At 47.6% G+C, this 20448-nt stretch overlaps 3 protein-coding genes across 6 annotated transcripts in view; 2 read left to right on the top strand and 1 right to left on the bottom strand.

Annotated features, from left to right (window-relative positions):
• The window catches only part of LOC115905116 (protein ecdysoneless homolog), a 30121-nt gene extending 16015 nt beyond the window's left edge, over positions 1–14106 (top strand). The window contains exons 15-20 of the mRNA XM_030951215.1: positions 407–708; positions 1679–1787; positions 2239–2338; positions 3521–3646; positions 8934–9151; positions 10461–14106. Of these exons, the coding sequence (XP_030807075.1) occupies positions 407–619 (213 nt within the window). The 3' untranslated portion in view covers positions 620–708; positions 1679–1787; positions 2239–2338; ... (1 more) ...; positions 8934–9151; positions 10461–14106. The remainder of the gene's footprint in view (positions 1–406; positions 709–1678; positions 1788–2238; positions 2339–3520; positions 3647–8933; positions 9152–10460) is intronic.
• NUDT13 (nudix hydrolase 13) lies at positions 6899–13739 on the bottom strand. Its single transcript, XM_030951484.1, has 9 exons — positions 13613–13739; positions 12203–12313; positions 11198–11337; positions 10590–10697; positions 10255–10361; positions 9305–9430; positions 8995–9106; positions 7704–7858; positions 6899–7155 (listed from the first exon to the last, which is right to left on the bottom strand). The coding sequence occupies exons 2-9, from the start codon at positions 12283–12285 to the stop codon at positions 6961–6963; spliced, it is 1026 nt and encodes a 341-aa protein (XP_030807344.1). The 5' UTR covers positions 12286–12313; positions 13613–13739; the 3' UTR covers positions 6899–6960.
• A 3922-nt stretch (positions 14107–18028) lies between the features above and the next one.
• Positions 18029–20448, top strand: part of P4HA1 (prolyl 4-hydroxylase subunit alpha 1) — a 29442-nt gene continuing 27022 nt past the window's right edge. For all 4 annotated transcript variants that reach the window (XM_030951480.1, XM_030951482.1, XM_030951481.1 and 1 more), the window contains exon 1: positions 18029–18137. The gene's annotated coding sequence lies outside the window, so the exon portion shown is untranslated. The remainder of the gene's footprint in view (positions 18138–20448) is intronic.

Raw genomic sequence — 20448 nt, forward strand, 5'->3', positions numbered from 1 at the left:
TGGACCTGCACCATCATACCTTTTTTCCAAACTAAAGTTTACCTAAGCTTGGAATTTGCCCATCCTTTCCAAGGCTTAGTTCCATTTCCCTGTTGTTAGTAGTAGGGCAAGCAGCTGCAGCTTCACTTGTGAGTTCCTGTAGTAGTTTTCTCCCATAGGAAGCTGAGGCAGGACTCAGCAACACTTTGTGTCCTTCTCTTGGAACCTGATCTGGGTAATGGACAGTGGTGATTTTTAGCTGGCACGAGCATTTGGTGTCTGAATTCCTGTCTGTCAAGACTCAGGAGTGTACTGGACTTTGTTGGCTGCACAATTGTTGTTTCTTTTCTCCTGTGGTTTGCCTTTTTTTTCCCCCTTAAATCTGCTCATGCAATTTGATAAACCTTTCTCTTTGTACTCCCTGCAGGCAAGTTCTGTTGGAGCAGCCCCATGTGAGAGTGCTGGCCCTGATTCTGGAGCTGAGGCTGCTGAGCTGGCAGCCCTGGATGTGGACATGAACCTGGTGGCAAACCTGCTCGAGTCCTACAGTGCCCAGGCTGGCCTGGCAGGACCCACCTCGAACATTTTACAGAGCCTGGGGGTGAATTTACCTGAGAGCACAGAGCTCACTGGCAGCTGAGCAAGGCAGGGAGAGCCTTTGGACAGGACATGGCTGGTGGGGAGATGAAGCACAGACACACGAGCAGGATGTGGAAGAAGAGGCCAAAGGTTTTAATTTAGAGCATTCTGTTCATTTTGTGTCACTTCATCAGAGTGAACTTACCTGCAAAAGCTTCTGTTTGCACACTGTCTGGGTGGAAATGAGACTTTCTTAGTGGTGACACAATTTCAGAAAACTGAAAAATGATGTTGAATGAATGACTCAAATGAGGTTTTCTTTTATTACAGCACCTCTCTTCCATTTCCCAATCAGTGATCCAATTGGCCACATTTCTAAAACGTGCTCTTACCCATTGCTGAGTGGGTTCAATATCTGGGGAGCAGTTCTTGTTCTGAAAATGCTGCTGCCTTCAGGGAGAGGTGGGGAAACACCACATTGCAGGAAGAGTCTTAGGGATTTGGGAATGCTGGTGAAATGTTGGGCAGACATTTAATCCTTGCCAAGAGCACGATGCTGCATTGTGAGATCTTCTGGCAATTCTGTAAGAGCCTGTTCCTTATTAAGCACAAGGATTTGAACAGTAATTGGAGCAAATGTGTAAATATTGGCCAGAAGTATTTTTAAAATATATTGAAATAAAAACAGAAATACAACTTGTTTACTGAACTCTTTTTGATGGTATGCATAACTTCCTCAGTGCAGTATCAGTTCTTGGAGTGAAAGTTCATTGGTCATTTTCTGAATGAATTCCATTATTGCTGAATGTTGGTATCATGCCAGCAGTAGCTGAATGTGAGCCCAGGCTGAGCAGTTTTGGGTTTTTTTTCAGTGAAAACGTGTCTGGAAGGCATGCAGCGTGTTGCTTTCATGTAGAATGAAAAATCTATTTTAAATATGATAACTTTAGTTTCAACAAGATAAATTTGAAATAAAATACATAGAAATTCTTGATACACAGACACCAGCAAGGCAGTCCAATGCCAGGTCCAAATCAGCTTCTTAATTTCTCTTTATTTCTTTTTCATTCAGCAATTAATGAGTTGTCCTCCACTGAAGTTGTGTAATTTACTTTGCCAGCAGTTCAGGGAGAGCACTGGCAGGTTGGACAGGGATTAGAGATGGAAACAAGAGCTGGGAAGTGTGAAGAAGGTTCTGCTGAATTTCAAGGAATTTGGACTGCTGAGAGGTGAGAGACTCAGACAAATCTGTGGTGGAAAATGAAGTTAACAGTTTTTTTAAATTGAGACAAGGATAATGAGCAGTTAGTGGTGGAAAACAGAGGCACTTGAACCTTGGAAAGGGTTGATGTTTGACCAGGGAAGGTAATTTACACTGAAAATACATAAACTTCTCCACTGATGAGTAGTTAGATCAAGTTTAGATACTTAAAAAGAATGATTGAGTTGAAGAACATGATCACATTTAACTGCTGTGTGGCCTGTGCTATAGAAAATGTCCAAATAGATGGAAGGACTCCCTTAGTGCATGAGGAGAGCTCCTGAGCTGAGGTTCAGAACAAAGCTGCTCCTTTGCAAACACTCCAGCTGATGTTGCTGCTTGGATAATCTGACTTTTCCATCAGTGGGACTGGGATTTCTCTGGGGCTCTGCTCATCCCAACTATTTCCATTTGTTCAGCAGCTTCACAGAGGAGCCCTGCAACGCTCTGGGAGTGCTCCCAGGAGAGTTTGCCATGGAAGAAGAAGCATTTCCATGCTGCCTCTTCCACTGCTTTGAGGTAACACACCAGGCATCTCCACTTTTAATTCTGAGAGTGTTTTTAGTGAAGGAAACCTGATGGAATTAATTAGGGAAGACAAGTGGTGTGGTTCCTTTCAATGGATTTCTGTCAAAGTGTATTCTGATTTTGTTTAACTGGTCAATTTTCCCTTATTGTCTGTGTTTCAACTGGGGGAGTCCCCATTCACCTGCAATGTTGAGGGTATCAATGGAAAGAAACCCTGCCTTGGCCATTATTTCAGGGCTACAAATGGATGGGGAATCCCCATTTTCTTGCTGAAATAGATCAGGGAAGACCCTTTGTGATGGGATTTTATCAGTTTGAAATGAGAGCAAACCCTCAACTTTCATAATATTTCAGTTTACATTGACAAGGAATCTCTGTTGTGCCTTATTTTTTAGGGTTTAAATTGGTAGAGATCTCCACTGATTCCATCATTTGAAGGATTTATATTAAGGGGCAAAAAAAGGGCTGGGGAAAAAAGCTACAAAAAAGAGCAGGGAGGGGGTGAAGGCATCAAAAAAGGATGGGAACAAAGAGATCAGGGGAAAAAGTGGGGGCGGAAAGAAAGCGGCAAACAAGAGAGGAGGAAAAAATGGAGCAAAAAAGGGGGAAAAAAAGGCAGAGAAAAGCAGGAAAAATGGAGCAAAAAATGCAGCAGAAGAAGGCAGGAAGAGTGAAAAAATGGAGATGGCATAATGGTGAAAAAGTGGCATTTAGGAAGCAGGAAAGCTCTAGCAAGGTGAGGAGAAAACGGTGGGAAACATGAGAGGAAAAAGGATGGGAAATAGGAGGGAAAAAGAGCAGGAGTCCCAGAGACACCCCCACAGCTCAGGCGCCCCTCCCCAATCCCACAGACACCCCCAGGTACCCCCAAGAGAGCCCCTGCAAACCCCACAGACACCTGGGCCTGGATTCCTGCAGGAACACTGGGGAACAGCCGGGCTCCTTGCAGCGGGATGGAAACAACGGCCAGGGCTGGGAATGTGTGCCCACTGTGCTGCCAGGCTGGGAATCAGCTGGGTGGGGCCATGCCATGGCAAAGGCTCCTGAACAACTGCCAGGTCTGTGGGCTCCAGCTGGAGCTGGGAAGCCAAGGGATTAGTCCAGGCAGGAGAACATCCCATCATGGGGTACTCCTGCAAAGTGGGCATGTTTGGAACAGAGCCTCTCCTTCAGCAGGCCAGCGCTCCCAGATGGAAATTCCCAAGGGCACGAGGCTGGGAAGTGAAGAGCAGAGCTGTTGTGAAGGTCAAGCTCAGTTCATTCAGAGAGATCACACGGGTCCCTTGAGCACTGTTACAGGTAGGAAGCAGAAAAGGAGAGATTTCCAGGAAAGCCTTTGTAGTTTGGTGGGGAAAAGGAGTCATGATACCCAATGGCTGCAGGGATGGTGATCCAAATTAGTTCAGATCAGATTTCCCTTTTTATAAATTGGTGAGGGTTATTAACCTTACCTGCAGTTACAAGGCCAAACAGTTTTGGAATTTATTCTAGTTTCATCTAGCTGTCCTCCATGCTGCATACTCACAGCAGCCATATTTAACTGTCATATGATGTGTGAATTTGGTTGTGTCCCTATCCCGAATGTCATCCTTCCTGGGCTTTCAGCTTCTTTTTTACATGCTGGTAAATCTTCTGCATCCCTCTGCAGTATTTCCATGGGTAAAACCACTGAAGAGCACAACCTAAAGGATGCTAACTACTGCTGAGCACAAGGACCAGTGGATGTTATATCAGCTTTCCATCTGCTGCTAGGTTGAAAAGTGAGCAAGATTTAGATGGGAGCTGAAGGCTGGGGAAGCTCAATTTGTTCAAGCAGTGCCTCAAACTGAACACAGGAATTGTACCTGTGCAATTACAGGTTGTTCTGACAACCTGTCTGCTGCAGCAGCCAGAGGTGAGCTGCTTGTGGTCCCCTCAAAAAGGTTTGCTGACAAATGACATTTACAAGGTGAGGTTGTCAGGGTGTTCCATGGAGTGCTTATGCCCTCTCAGGCCAAACATCAGGCTCAGTGTGTGTCCACAGTGTCTTGGAGCTTGTTTTAAGGTGAAACAATTTCTTTATGTAAGAACTGTAATACTGAAGTCAGACCTTGTGCCATCCACAATGATGGATAGCAAAGTGTGGCCTTTCCATACTGCAGCAGAGCAGCACAGGTGATGGGAGAGCATGTGGTCAGTGAATTTTCTACCCACACTGTTTCCAGATAAGATTTTTCTGAGTCGTGCCTTAAGTTTTAGCTTTTATATTTTTCAGATTCTGTACAGCTTTGGTGTGTAGTTCTGAGCTTCACAAAACAATTCCTTCTCTAGCTTGGGACCAAGGACAAATGATCCAAATTTCGGGCCCAAGAGCATAAACAAGGATGAATTGAAAAGAGAAAAGCAAGAAGGATGGGACTTCATAAACTAAAGCTGTAATTGCACAATTAACCCCAATATGCAAATGGAGCAGAACTTACAAAAATGAGAGACCCCGTGCCCAGTCATCCATTTCGTGACCATTTTGGTTCATCTTGGATGCAGCCCTGGCTGGGCTCTTGTGCTGCCCAAGGTGCATCCATTGAGGAGATCCTTTTAATAAATCCCTACTTTTTTCTTTAACTCTGTCTGGCCTCTGTTCTAGCTCAGCCTTCTCAAGGCATCAGAGATCAAACAAGTCGTGTCATGAGGTTTGCTTACTTCAGTCCTCTGCTGACACCTATTAGAGATCAACATGAGTTTTTATGCCCTGCTATTTTTGGGAGGTAGGTGACATGCCATGCTCAACCTGCTAGCCAAAAAGTTACATCTGATTCATCAGATGAGTGCTATCATTCCATATCCTGCTGACTGGTAATACCTATGAGCAGTTGGGCTGTAATGCCCCAGCTGGCAGTTTTTCAGTGCTGGCTCTTGCTGTAAATCCCTAAAAGCAGAGGGGTCTCAGTGATTTATACAAGCCAAGTGTCCCCAAAGAGGATTCAGTTAAGGGATGCATTCTTGAGAGAAATAAGTTTTTGCTCTGTGCCCTTCTGCCTGCCTGGTACCTTTTCCATGGGAAAGCCCTGCTGTGTTTTGGTGAGGAAGCCTCTGTCAGGAATTGCCTGTTCCTTTTTCTAGGTCACTTGCCTTTATGGAGCATGTCCTGTCTTGACTTCAGTGAGTGTTCTTCAGGCTTCAGACAGATTTCTGAGGCAGATGCAAGTGAGGACAATGTCCCTCACCTTGTTTTTCTGTCCTGTTCAGGGCTGGGTACTGCCTATCATCACTCCTGCTAGCTTAACATCAGGAATGGAGGCCACCAGTGTTGTTTCATAACTAAGTCTAAAGGGTCTGCATTGAGAATTTTATAAAACAGTTTAAAATGTAATGCTTTTCCAAAGATGTGATGTGATTATTATCTTGTAGCTGTTCTAGCTCTACCAAAAAATCCCCTATTTGAGTAGATTGAAGAGACTTTTTCTCTCGCTGGTAACTAAAATACCAGGAAGGGTGTTTGTACATGCCACCATGGCCTGAAGGAATCCCCTCCCAACCTCCTGAAGTAAAAGTAACCCAAGCAAACACAGTGTGTCTCAGAAGTGTGGAAGACTTATTTTTTTACTTGCTGCTCAGGTGTCAGGACTGCAGATTTTACCACTGCTCACCTGCAGTGAATCCCAGTGGTAGCAGTCAGGGACACATCCCTGTCCCCTTCAAGCACCTGGCTTTGCAATCGTGGCATCTGAGCTCTGACCAAGCAGGCAGAAAGGACTGTCAGCCTGAGTCAGCAGCAGATCAAACATCCTTTCCCTAAAGTGTCTCTTTCACTGAGCTTCCCTTGTCCAGATGGTTCCCTTGTTGTTCTTCATCCAGACAGGTGGCATCATTTCATCAGTGAAATCAGACCAGCTCTCCAGGCAAGGCTCAGACTTTGGCCTCAGGGTAAGAGGCCCTGATCCTTTCAAGATTTTTCTCTAAGTGCAGTTCTTGTTGTAGCAGTTCCTGTCACCTTTGCATTAGCTGTGTTCTTCTAAAATGCCTATGTGCTGTCTTGCTCTTCCCCTCTCCACCACCAGATAGCTCTGTTCTCTCTTTCTTGGGACAGAAGAAACTGTCTTACCAGTGGGGAAAATGTAGAAGCCCATTTAACATTCACACCAAAAAAAAAAAAAAGGGTATTTTATATGAAAACAGAAGATTGAATGAGAAGAGAGAGAAGAAGAGGAGAGCAAACAGGCAGTGGCTTTTCTTCTGGTTTCTGACATCTCTCCCAGATCCATATCAACAGAGACACTGGAAAGTGCCACTCTCCCTTTATTTTTGTTCTGGGAAAAAGGGTATATTGAATGTCCACCCAAGACAGAAGAAATGGAGGAAAATGGGGCATTGGTGCCATGGGGTCAGTGACAGCTGGTCACAACAAGTTGGATGCTTTGGAACTAAGAATTTTATTGTACATTTACTTCAAACCATGGGATCTCAGAGGTGATCCACTGTGCATGGGCCTGTCAGACCAGTTCAGAGACCTTTGTAGGTCAGTGTGTCTGAGTGCTGCCCTCACTGTGACAGAGCCCTTGCCTCCAGGGGCTTTGGAAGCTTTTCTGTGGAGCTTTGACAGTTCTGGTGGAATCACAGAGTAGATGAAGCCCTGCCTAAGCTGTCTGGGCACTCTGCTGCTGAAGCCACTCACGGATCAGCTGGTGAGCAATGGCCTGTTTGGGAGGGAACCAGGGTAAAAAACTACCATCATCTTGCTTGGAAGAGCTGGGCTCCCTCTTGAGACCCTCCACAATTTCCTCCAGGCCAAACCAACGGGCTTCCTCCAGCTCCAGGGTATCCAGACTGATCTGGAAAGAATTGAGAGGGCACCAGTTCTTCAAATCAGCTTTGGATGTGGGCAGTGGCACCTTACTTCCACAGAGATCCCATTCTGGAATGCCCAGAGTGCTACATCCACACCTGAATTAGACTCTGATGCCAGCCCAGGGAAGGATATTTCTATCCACCAGCACTTTGTTGTGCTGGTTTCCATAGGGAAGCCACAAACCAGCCCTGCTCTGTCGTGGCAAAGTGGCTGAGCACAGTAATTAACGTGGTGAAATGTGACTGTTCTCTGGCAAATGTGTGAAGGAACCCCCTCTGCAAAATTCAGAGGGAAAAATCCAGGGCTGCTGGGCTCTGGGCTTGTGTATACAGCGACCTGAGTGAAATCTGGCACCTTGCAACAGGAGATGATGGGATTGTTTCAAAGTTTCTTCTGCACTTGCAGAAAAAGCCAACGGAAAATTGCATTTACGGAGGGTTTGATGCTCTCCTAACCAAATTCTGTGGGCTGAAGGAGGTTTTGCTGCCTGAGGCAGGCAGTGGAATAGCTCGGGGAGCCCGAGGCGCTCACCTCAGCCCGCTGCGCTCCCACCAGGGCGTGGCAGGCAATCATCAAGGAGCTGCTGGGGAAGGGCCAGTGCTGGGACGCCGAGTAGCGGAGCGACTCCACCTCCAGCCCCACCTCTTCGGCCACTTCTCGCCGCACGGCCTCCTCCACGTTCTCACCTAGAACCAACCGGAGTTAGGCAAGGACGGCCCGGCCTCAGGGCAGCGAACCGTGGTGAGGGAAACGCAGGACACGCTCATTCCCACCCGCAGGAGCTCCAGCTGTGCTGTCCTGGAAACACTTGCTGGCGGGATGCTCCATTAAATTCATCAACCTCTGATAAACACAGGCACCAGAGACATTTTTGGCCCCATCTACATACAGATGGTGGACAGAACAATTCAATTTTAAGCCATTTTCCCTCCTGTAATGAGAGCTCTGTAGTTTTTCTTCTAAGCCAGACCGCAGGAGCCACAAAATGGATTTTAAAAGGATCAGGGGTTATAACCCAGCAAGTTTAAAGCCTATGTTTGCTATCAGGGACTAGAAGAACTGCTAGACACCTATAATTCCCATTCCTTTCAGGTACATTCTGTCTGCATGCAAACACTGATCTATTTAGATATGTGGGGGTTTTTTTTCCAGCTATCATAGAATCACACACTGGTTTGGGTCCAAAGGGACTTTAAGGATCATTTAGTTCCAACCTCCTGCTATCAGCATGGACACCTTCTGCTAGACCAGGCTGCTCAAAGGCTTACCCAGCTTGGCCTTGAACACATCTGGGGATGGGGACACAGATCACTGTGTCCATCCTCCTGTATGAACAGAGATTATGGCTGATGTCTCTTGCAGTAAGGTAGAAAAATCATAAAGAAAGGCTTCACAGAATCAAGCCTGCTCTCCTGGGGTCGCTGGCTGGCCTTGTCAAAGCCAGCATTGTGCAAGTTCCCATGTGAAAGCAATCCTGGTGTGAGCAGTTCCTTAGCATAACAGTCTATCACTGGGTAAAAAACAACCAGCACTCATATAAACTGTTTTTACACTGTTAGATAGAAAAATGAAAACTATCTCTCACAAACAACTTTTCCTGCAAGTACACACCAGTGGTTTGAGTGAGGGTAACAACTTTTTAATTACCAATAAAAGTAATTGGCAAGAAACCTACTGACCAATTGGAGTCACACACGAGGTCTGTAAAACTGTATAAAAAGGAGTTATGTGACTAAAGAATGGGCTTTTTCCTCCATGAAGAAAACACATGTCCCCACACCCTGCATGCCCAGGGCCACGGTGCTGGATCAGAAGCACTCACCCATGTCACAGAAGCCTGACAGAGCCGTGAACATCCCCGGGGGAAACGAGGGCTGTCGGGCCAGGAGGCAGCGGCTCCCGTCGGACACCAGGGTGATGACCACTGGAGACACCTGCCACGTGCACCCAAAGCAAAACAAGGGCTTCAGACAAAACAAGTAAGTGAAAATTTTTGCTTTTCCTGGCTGGTTGAGGGTCGCTGGCTGACCACTAAAGACAAAGTACCCAGCTAGGCACAGATCCCTTTTCCTGCTCCCCCCCAGGGATGCCGTCCTGTCCCTGTGTCCCTTCCCTGTGCTGCCAGGGCTCACCTGAGGGTAGTAAGTGACTCCACTGGCGTGGCAGACACGTTTGCTGCCAGCTGGGTTCTTCTCAGTGGGCTGCCCAGTTTTGCTGCAGTACTGGTGGGAATCGTGCCACCGCAGGAGGGACTGGGCCTGCCAACACAGAGGAGCACAAACTCATTAAAAAAAAAAAAAAAAAAATACATATACCTAGGGGGAAGAAATAATTCCGAGCAGTCTCCCTGAATAATGCTTGGTGTGCAGTCATGGGGTTAAACTCTGATTATCTTTGGAAGCTTCAGAAAGGTGAATGAAGTATGGGCAGTGCTTTGAAAGTGCCAGATTCTGCAATCCATGTTTGCTGCTTCTAAATTTGAGTATGTTTGGGGGAGGTGGGCAAGAGCTGTTGTTTACTGGGACATAATGGGAGTTGTATTGGGAGCTGGACTATTTTAAAGAGTCTCCAGCCCTCAATATCTTCTTGAAAAATAGCCCAGGCATCACAGACATTATAAAGCACGAAAGGAAACATGAGCTAGTTCTTCTTATGGGTCAGGACAGCTGATTTTCACACAAAGGCCTTTTCTTAGGCCTTCCAAACACAGGGCACCAGCTTATAAGGGAGAGGGTTTAAAAGAGCAGCTCTCAGAGAAGATGTGTAACTTTGTTTGTGATTCCCAGTTTGCCTGATAGTTGTTGAGCTGAGGATTTATGTGATTTAGCACATTTCAGCTAAATGGCATAAATTACTGCAGTCATTTTTAAGCCACTTTTCTGTTTCTCTTTCCCTTGCATCTTCCTTTTGGGACTACAAATTTGGGAAAACTGTTGTAATTTATAGTGTGTCTGTATCTAAGTTCCTGAAAGTGTATAGTAGGAACTTCTACAATATTAGATCATAAAACAATGTGGGAGATGAGGAGAATGGTTGATGTTAGAGACCACAGCTCCCTGAAGCAAAAAGCCCTGTCCAATACCGAAGCCAGCAAAGGCGAATCCTTCCTGTCCACGACAAAGAGAGCCTTTCGTAGGTCAGTAAATGATCCCTGCAGTTCTGCCTCAATGACTGATTTATCCAAAGCTCCTGTTCACGGGAAAAAAAAAAAGAAAAAAAGAAAATTTGATTTCATAAATTTCAGCTATTATTGCTGTTATTCCACTTTTATGCCCTTTGCTGTTCCAGTATACAGTTTCTGGGAGTTCCCATGGAAGTGAACCACATCAGGTCCTCCCAAGGATTAGGGATCTCCTCCATCCCAGTGCATCAAACTGGTGCTGGCAGGGCTGGAAGAGGAAGAGGAGTCATCCCAACCTAAATCCAGCGCGAAGCGCGGCCTGTGCTCGTCTGAACATCCGATCAGCACCGACTTCTCCATCCACTGCTCGGCCTCCTGCAGCTTCTCCAGAATCTGTCTCGTTTCTGAACAGCCGGGAAAAGGGAAGAGAAAGCTGTGATGAAAGCAAAAGCATCTCTGGATTTGCTCTCTGGATCTTCAAGGCACAGGCAATCTTGGCTCAAGGCAGAATGCCCACGTGTGGAAGGGGACCAGACAAGTGATCCCACACAGGTAGAAACCTAAAATCTGGCTTTGCTCCTAAGCTCTAGGAAGTTTAGATCATGTCAGGCTAAAGGTCCCAATGTTGTAATGCCTGGGAAGCAGCTGTCCATTGGTTTTGTCCTGCACCAGCCAATAGCTTTCTCTCAACGAACACTTTTCCTACATTACACCAAAAAGACGTTTGTCAGTAAGGCCTTGTTTGTTTTCCTGCCAGCCCTGTCTCTTCAAAAGGCACAGTCCCACATGTTTACACCTGATCACCTCAGAACAGACCAGGCTGATACCATGTGTGTGCCTCTGTTTCATTTCAGCTGTGTGATCCACCAGGTGTTTCTTTCTGGATGCACGATTCCTTTCTTACCTGCTGCACTGAGCTGTGGTACCAAATATTTCTTCCCAACTTTCTGCAGGAAGGGGGAGAGATTGTGAAAGAGGTAGAAAGTTCCTGAGGTCTGAGCTTGTCTACAAAGGCTGTCATCTTCCTTTAACTGATTTAAGTATCTGCAGTGAGAAAATGATTGGGAAGATGAATTGATGATTGTGTTGAGATTCTTGCTTATTTGGGGCCTTTATTCTGCACAGAGCAGGAGGGGCTGAATGGGCAGGTCAGATTTAAGATATTCCACGTGCTTGGAGAGTTTTGACAGCTGAGTTACTCTTTGGTGGACTGCAACCTCTAGTGAAGTTTGTGTGGCAGAAAATACTGCAGTTCTTACCTTCCACATGAGTACCCTCAAGTTTAGAGATGCAAGAAGATCAGTAACCCAGTCTCTCAATCCAAAAAGTCTGCTGTAAAGGCTGCAGGGAACCTTAATCTTTCCTTTACACACCCCAATCCCTCCTAGCTCGGAATATTCTGTGAATTTGGATGGCTCCAAATGCTGTTTGGCCAAACTGCTGAGCACTTCTGATGTTCAATCTGGTTCCCATCAGGCTGCATGTGTTATGTTGTACCTATCACACTGATGTGAGGGGCAAAAACCAAGTATTAGGGCACAGCTGTCTGGAGCTGAGTTAGGGGGAAAAAAAAAAAGGGAAAAGGCTGTCAGCATATTCTCCTTCCAGGCTGTTTGGAGCAGTATTTAAAAAGAGGTGAGCAGCACCACTTCAAGTCTTCCTGGTATTGGAGGAGCCCTCTAGGCAGGACAGGCAATCATTAACAGAGCTTCAGCCTGAGAGAAGCAGTTCTTACCAGTGGTGAAGGCAGCCCAGAGGCCTTGGCTGTTACCCTTCACAGAGCTCACAAAGCATCTATTTCTGTGTGATGGCTGAACTGGTAAAGGATTAACCCCCGGGTCGGGGTGAGGTAGGGCTGCTTGTGCCAAGCTCTGGCCTCCCAGTACTCAGGAATCAGGTAAGAACTTACCTCATTTTTCTCACATAGGTGGAGTGCAACCTGCAGGCGAGGGAGGAAACTCTCCTGTGCAGTGCTTGATACACTGCAGCCATAACCAACACTTACAGCTGGTGTCTCTGCCTAAAAAAAGAGCATAAAATGTAATGCAGCAGCCCTGCAAGGTTAAGTTTGATTGAAGAGGTGCAATAACCAGGTAAATCTCCCTCTCCCTCTCTCACAGCATCTGCAGAATCTGCTTTCTAAAATGATCACTTCAGTCACACTTCAAACGCCACTTCAGGCCAGTTTTAAGATTACTTGAAGATAACTCAGTTTGTTTCCATCTCTGAGCGTACACAGCTCTTACAGAACTTGCTTATGAGACTAGATTAGACCTTCCTCTCCCAAATCCCTGTGTCCATGGGGAAAAAGGCAGAGAAGGTGGCTGCTCTTTTGCTGGTTTCCTACACAGTTGTAATGGCCTCGATCCAACCACACATCCTATTGCAGCACACAGTGGATCTGTGGGAAAGGCACTGATGCCAGGAGAGAGTGAAAGACAAAATATCAGCTGTGGAAGAGAATTCCCTGAGCTAGACAGGGAACAGCAGTTGCAGCTGAGTGGGATCATCTCCAGCTACAAACGCTTTTTTGTGCAAAGAATCCCAGCACGTTTTCAGCCCGGGCTGAAAGCCTGACCTCGGCTTCAGGATGTCAAAAATAGCCGGAGACCCGAGACAAACGTGAACTGCGGCGCACAATCCCTGGTGGTCACTGAGAACATTGCACTCTGCGGCCATAGAACACAAAACCCTTTATGGAGCAAGTCACCTTTGCTCTGTTACAGACACACGGACCGTGCCAGGAAGAGTCTGAGAGCACGGGGCAGTGATGGCAGCCTGAGAGGTGCCAGGAGGAGTCTCAGAGCTCTTACTTCAGCACAGGGCAGCGATGGCAGCCTGAGAGGTGCCTCAGCACAGACTTCTATTTACACGTGGGGACTTTGCCTCGTGGCTCTGGACATCTCCGCCCCAAATCCCTTTTCCCACCGTCTCAGCTGATCGGGACAATCCCTTGGGGAAGCCACTGGGAGCAGTGGGAGCTGGGCATGCTGGTGCCGACACCTGTGAGGACGGTGACTGCCACACAGACCGTGTCACAGAGGGTTTGGTGGGGTGACAGCCCTGTGTGTGTGTGTGTGTGTGTCGCTCTCCACCCCCGCGTCTCGCACAGCCCGCCGTGCGAACTTCCCGCCGCTGAGCCCGGAGCGCCGCCCTTGCTCCGGAACGAGCGGCACCGATGTCCCCGGCTGGGACAAAGGGAAGGAAGAGTTTGTGCCCCGACCCGAGCGCGACAGGCGTTTAACCCCTTCCTCTCTAGGAACCACCGCGCCAGGCTTTGGCTGGGACCATGAAAACTCCCAGACAGCGAAGCGTGCACCTCCGGAGATTCCCGAGCTTCGGGGAACCGCAGCAGGCAGGAGCGGGGTCGGGCCGCCCTTCCCCGCGCGTTCCGCACTCACTGCGCCGTGTGCGGAAGCAGCGCTGGCCCCGGTCAGCTGCAGATCCCGGCTGGCCCCTCCGCTGCGCTCCAGCCGCTCTTCCCGCTCCGGGAGCGCTGGGAATTGTAGTTCTGCCCAGGCTGGAGCGTGTTCCTGGTCCTTACTTTCTCTCTCTTTTCTCCTTTTCCTTTTTTCCCCACCCCAAGCTTCTCTGGGTTTTGTATCCCCAGCACGGGAGCGTTGTTTAAGTAAAGGACCACACGTCCTCGAATAGGAAGAGATGCCAAAAATCACACGAGGCACCATTTGTGATTTTTTTTTTTTTTGGTGGGAAATTTTGGAAGGAATTTGAGATGCGACTTTTGGAGTTATTTTTTATGATTATTTTAAAAATTTTTTTATACAGGTAAGGGTGAGTTTGGTTTACATTGTTATGGTATGGTTTAGAAGGTTACAAGATTTTTAGTTATAAGACTTTTTAAGGATAAAATATCATTAATAAGGATAAAATATTGTTAATAAGGATATTTATGGTTTTTTACTTAACCTTTAAATATTTTGTTTTATGGATTTATGTTTTAGCATAAGCTTTTTTAGTTAATTATGTTATGGCATATAAACTTATAATATTGTATTTTAATTTTTTTGTTTATTTTTGTAGTTATTTTTAATTTTTTCTATCTTAAACTTTAAAACTCTAAACTTTTTTTACTTAGCTTAACGTGTTTTTGTTTTAAACTACATACCTAGAATTTTGCTTTTAGCACTTAAGTTTGGAAGTTTTTTCCAAGGTCTCAGATCAAATCCTGTGTTTCATTTTAAGCTTTGGTTTACAGGCTCAAAGTTTTGAGAGTTCCTTGCATTTCAGATTCCAACAGCTGGATATATCCAAAGGCTGGAGCTGTTCAGTGCTCCAGCACCCAAATACCCACAGCTGGATTTGAACAGCTCTGATCAAAGAGTCAGAATAATGACAAATCACTTTCATTCCTTTGCAATCCAACAGATTCCTCTCGAGTATTGAAAACATTATTCTGGGTTGGAGCCTACCTGACTATATTTAGCACAAAGAGAATTTTATAAACATACAAAAAGTAAATGTTTTCAGGGCAGCCTGTTGCTTTTTGGTCATGAATTGAGCTGTTCTAATCGTGAATTTACGTCATGTAATCTGAGAGCTTAGCTTGTAAAAATAATAAACAGAATATCCAGGGAAATAGTGCTCTTGTTACCAGAGTTACTTACAAGTTTAGCTTTAATTATGCTTGACTGCTATTTTTATGCTTCCTGAAACTGAGCAGTCTTTATTAATCCAGCGAGCTAATTGGATTAATGGACAAAACACATCTTCCCTTAATAAGATCAAGGATTGAAATATAATCTCTAAGGGAAGTATCCACCCTGCTGTTAAAACAAACTAACAGATTTATTGACCCTAAGTGCCCCCAGATATGGATCTTGCAAGGAGAGCTGGCTTTAGAGGGAAGCAGCTGGGGGAGATGCTTGGGACATCAAATCTGGGGCCAGCCTCTCCAGCTGGTTCAGCCAGAGCAGCCAGGTGTTGGTGAGTGCTCCTGTCCCAGGAAGGACTAAAAGCCAGGGCAGCAGGGCAGGGCAGTGCTCTGGCCTCTCCTTGTTAGGTGCAGCTCAAACCCCCACGGGTTGGATTAGCCCAACCCTGCCCACCTGTGTGCCATGGGAAGATAAGAAATGAGATAAGAGTCTGCACTGCTGCTGGTCTGACCTGGGGCAAGCCAAGCACTCTGTGAGACATCCCTTGTGCCTTCTCCCCCAGGGTTCACACCTCAATTGCTCTGTTAGATATTTCTGCAGCATGTCAGCAAGGGGGATGATTTCAAAACAGAGGCTTGCTTGCCACTTATTCACTTAATCATTTCATTCAAGGAGCACAAATGCCAGCTGTTGGTTTGGCACTTGAGTTGTTTCTTTGTAAGCATTTTTGGGGCTCCAAGTTGAGCGAGTTGCATCTGTAAATTGTTTATATCAGTGCCTTGCAGACATTGTACCCCATGCTGGGAGCATTTCTGGGAGTGAAGTGAGGGCCTGGACACAAAAATGAGTCTCTGACAGCTTTGTGTAGCTTCCCAATTTCAGCTTTGGCAGGGCCCCAGAGGAAATGAATCCCGGAAACTCTCCTGATGCAGTAAGAGCAAACCAAAGGAGAAGGCAAAGAGGACACAGGGAACATCATCTCTTACATGGACAAAGTCAAGGTAAATCTTTGGTCCTGTGTTGCTAAAATTATTCTTTTTCTTAAATGTATTATATCTAATCTTAAATCTATTATATCTAAAATCTATATTATTTTTCTTCAATTTTCTATTGTAAAATACTCATATTGGGGTTAAGAGTTGGTAAAAGATTTTTCCAAGTCATAAAAGCAGCTGGAACATGTAATTCCAGGCTAATAATGGTTATACTACTAATCTTGCTTTTTCTTTCTGTTTTGTGCCTCTCCAGTTGCCCCCAATAAGCAGAAATAAGCATTAGAATTGCTAACAGCTGGCCCTTGTAAAACAACTGTTAATTGCCTTAAATACATGAAACCAGCAAATTCACATCAAAAACTTGTGGTCAAGCCACAAGGAACTTTTTGGAAAGAAAAAAAATATCCTTTTTTTAGAACAAGCTTAGGGAAAGACAAACCACTTCTTTAAGGAGAAAGCTAATGAGTAGCCTTCCCCCCCATCATTAAATTTTAGATGCAAACCACCCAAAATCTGGCTTTTCTCTGAAGTTAGAATCGTGTCTGTCATGTATATGATGGACCTTTTAATCAGCTGAGCCTTTTGAGTTAATGTGGATTGATATAAATGTGACTCAGCAACCTCATTAATCAAATCTAACGAGCTGGAGCCTTCAGCCCTGTGCTGATGGACTTGTTGGTGTCCCCCACTGCCTGCCTCACCTCCTAAAAATATCTGGAGAGTGCAAAAGAGGATGAGAGAGCAGCAGACCTTGCTTGAAGAAGTCTGCCTGTGCCTCTGCAGCGTGTGAGGTTTTGCCAAATCTCTCAAAGCTGCTGTTAAATCTCTGGCTAGATGTTAGGGACTCTTTGGATAATGGGGCTTTAACTGGATGGATAACAGCTTGGATAACATTCCAGAGTTTCCTGCTAGTTGTAGGAGTTGTATTTCTGTTGGAAGGTGACCAGAATGAGAGGAAGGGAAGGCTTATTTTCTGATGGATAGTTCCACTAAAAACTGGCCTTCTTCCTGCCCTGCCATCAGCTGTGTGGACACATCTGTGTCCGCAGCAGGACAAGAACCGACTACATTCACCTCATGTCCTTGTTTGTGTCTCCTGCACCCCCCAAAATGGGACAAAACACCCGAGGTTTTGTCCCTTCGGGTGGGACCTGAGGTGACAGTCTGGGTACAATCTCAGCTGCAGCCTCCAGATCCCTCTTCTGGACGAGGTGGTTTTAAGGCAGTCACCCTGCTAAAAATGTGTGTTAGAGGGGGGTTTGGCCCTGCTGTGCCTTTGCCAGCTCTCTCTTGTTGTTGTTGTGAAAGATTTCCAGCTGGGAGTGACCACCAATTGAAAGGGCAATGATGGAAGGCTGGCTATGCTAGTGAGGAGGTGATCCTTGCCTTGAAACCCTCACCTAAAGAGACAGGAAAAATGCTTGGGAATGTCCCTGATTCCAACTGAATCGCTGCAATGAACAAACAACCAGTTTATTTATGAAACCCTAGAAAGCAAAGAGCAGGCAGCATCGATCTCTCCGAGCGAGACTCACCCAAGCAGCTTTTTAAAGCGCCTGAGAGGCTTCGGAGCGCTGCAGCACAGCCCGCCCAGGCTGGGCTCGATGATCCCGGACTCTTTTCCAGCCTGACTCCGTGATGCTGAGCCCAGCTGCCCTGGCAGCAAGGTGCGGGACCGGCGTTCTGGGCCTTTTCTGGCAACTTTTACTCCAAAACCACCGCTCCGGCTCCGTGCTGCCGAGCTCCTTGTCCCGGCGGCTGTTCCCAGCTCGCAGCACCCGGGCCGGTGGCGGTACCGGGGCAGTCCCACGTGCGCGGTGTCCCGGGGCCGGTGGCGGTACCGGGCCGGTCCCACGTGCGCGGTGTCCCGGGGCCGGTGGCGGTCCCACGTGCGCGGTGTCCCCGGGCCGGTGGCGGTACCGGGCCGGTCCCACGTGCGCGGTGTCCCCGGGCCGGTGGCGGTACCGGGCCGGTCCCACGTGCGCGGTGTCCCCGGGCCGGGCGGACCCACGTGGAGACACGGCTGTGGCGGCGGCGCATGCGCAGTCCGGCGCCCGCCGTTGTGACCGGGCTCACGTAGCGCGCGGGCTGCACCGCCCGGGGGCGTGGCTTGAGGGGGCGTGGCCGGGCGCGTCTATAAGAGGCGCGGCGGGGCTGGGCGCTCTCAGTGGGTGAAGCCCCCGGGCAGAGCGCGGAGCTCTGGTGCTGTCCCCGCCCAGCCGCCCCCCGTGCTCAGGTGAGGCCCGGCCGCCCCGTCCCGCCGGCCGTGAGGGTGCCCGGGCGGGTGGGTCGGGGGAAAGGGAGCCGCGGGGCTGGGCGGCTGCCGCGCGGGCGGCGGTGGGTGGGGGCGATACGTGGCAGCGCTCCGCCGCCCCCCGCCTGCCCCGCGGCCAGGGGCCGGTGTCCCGGAGCTGCCGGCCGGGGTTCCCGGCCCTTACGTAACGGGAGCCGGCAGCCTCCGGAGGGGGGCGGGAGGGCGCCGGCGCGCCGGCTTCCCCGCGGCTGGCAGACTAAACACGGCCGCCGCCTCCCTCTCCTTCTCCTCTAGGAGCTGGGAGTTGTCCCCTCGGCCGGGTCTGGTCCGCTGCCCCCCGGTGCCACAGGTGGGCTCCGGTCCCGCTCGGTGGCCCCGCAGCTGCAGCGCCTTGGCCTTGCGGCCGCGGGAGCTGCGAGCGCACGGCTCGGGGCTGGGAGCGATGGAAAGTTACTCGGCGTGAGCTGTGTGCGGGGATTGCGCCCTGGGGAGCGCGGCTTGCCTTGGTTTCCCTCGCCTCTGCTTTGGGTTGGGCTCAGCCAGCTGCTCTACGTGGAGTTTTGCATCTGCCTTTGTAGTAAGCGATACCGTTCAGTTTTGATAGGATCCAGCCTGATTGGCAGGAGAAACTCTGGAGCCTTCAGCGTGCTGAAGAATATAATAGGTATAAATAATATAATAAAAATATAAAAGAATTACATGTAATAAAAATAATATAATAAAAATGTCACGTGTACTTAGACTAAATCTTCCAGTTTGCCTGAAAAGCTGGCTGCTCCCATAGGGAAGATCCTTCGGGATTGCCCAACGCTCATTTTCGCGTCTTTTTTCCTGCTGGCTTCAGTAAGAGGTGAACGCGGAGTGCTGAAGTGTTCACTCACAAGTAAAGGTTCAGCGCTCGAGGTTTTAGTGAATGAAAGGCATTTATTTACTTGGTTACACGAGTGAATCAATGCAGCTCCCCACAGCGCCAGGGGCTGTTGGCTCGGGCTGCAGACGGTGCTCTGCCAGGGGCGGAGAGTAAAGGTAATGAGTTCCCGGCTTGTCTGGGAAGCAGAGACTGGCCTTTGGGGACAGAGATGTTCCCTGTCCCACTGCCCTGCACCTCGGACCTTTGCTGGATTCCTTTAAATGCCTTGGACCAAACTGATTTGACCCGGAGCACTCTGCACTGCTTCTGAAGTATGTGCTGACACAACCAGTACTCGTTAACTTTCTTTCTCTTTGTTTTCCTCCCTGAGCCAGCTCTCTGACCTGTGCAGATTTCAATGCTGTTCCATAATGAATGGCTTTAAAATCTAGCCTTTAAAGCTGTGATTTTTGGGGCTTGCACGTAGATTGCAAAGTGCCCAGTGCAGTTTGGCAAACTGAAATGACAGGTGGTGAGTTCCACTTTGGAAGGAGTGAGGATAAGCAGAGGTTTATAGCAGGAAAGCCATGCTTTCATGCTGAGGTTGATACAGATAAGGAAATATTTTTTTCTTTAAAAGAGTATACTCAGTGGAAGAACTCAAGTGATCATTGGCATTGTCCTGCTTTCTTTAGAATTCACAGAATCACTGCCTGGAGAAAGAGACCAACCCCACCTGAGCACAGGCACCTTTCAGGAGCTGTAGAGAGTGATGAGGGCACCCCTGAGTCTCCTTTTCTCCAGCCTAAACACCCCCAGCTCCCTCAATCACTTTAATACCTGAAAACATTCCTGGATATCTCTGTATTTGCTCAGCTAATCCCTGAGCAGAAGGATAGCCTCCTGCCTGGTGTGTCTAATAAAATAATTGCTCTATTCCATCCCCAGTGTTCCTTGTCTTGGCCTGGAAAGTTCAGACAGGTGGGCTCTGAGGGCTGTGTCCATTCCATCTTATTCTGGAGGAATCCAAGGGAAAACTCACTTCAGTTCCCTGTGTATAAATCTCTGTACAAACACAAGTGCTCTGTATTCAGCCATGAATGTTCTCTTCAGCTTGGGAGTAAATGATAGGTAGAACACCCTCCTTGACTTTGAAATTGATTCTCATCTTTTATTATGTTATGTTTTTCATATATATATATGAAATATTGTAACTTTGTCATTAAAAGAGGCCTAAAGTGCACCCTGTTCTTTTGGTAGCAGCAATTGTAGAAAATCTTTCTTCTCTCTCTGCTTGGATCTTAATTTTAAGACAACCTTTGGACATGCTAGGGGAGTTGGGAACTGGATTCTGGTGCTTCTGTCCTGTGAGACCTTTAAGCAATGATGGCAGCTAAATGTTCTTAGTACTTATTTTGGGAAAGTTCTTTCCTTTTCAGTAGT

This window comes from Camarhynchus parvulus, chromosome 6, assembly GCF_901933205.1.
Source record: "Camarhynchus parvulus chromosome 6, STF_HiC, whole genome shotgun sequence".
NCBI lineage: Eukaryota > Metazoa > Chordata > Aves > Passeriformes > Thraupidae > Camarhynchus > Camarhynchus parvulus.

Excerpts from the sequence above, each read along its gene's own strand:
- NUDT13 (XM_030951484.1), bottom strand. The coding sequence starts at position 12,285 with ATGGCTGCAGTGTATCAAGCACTGCACAGGAGAGTTTCCTCCCTCGCC. Across the intron at positions 9,431-10,254 it reads ATTCGCCTTTGCTGGCTTCG|GCCCAGTCCCTCCTGCGGTG; the intron begins GTATTGGACAGG and ends CTGTGTTGGCAG. Across the intron at positions 7,156-7,703 it reads TGGGAGCGCAGCGGGCTGAG|ATCAGTCTGGATACCCTGGA; the intron begins GTGAGCGCCTCG and ends AATTCTTTCCAG.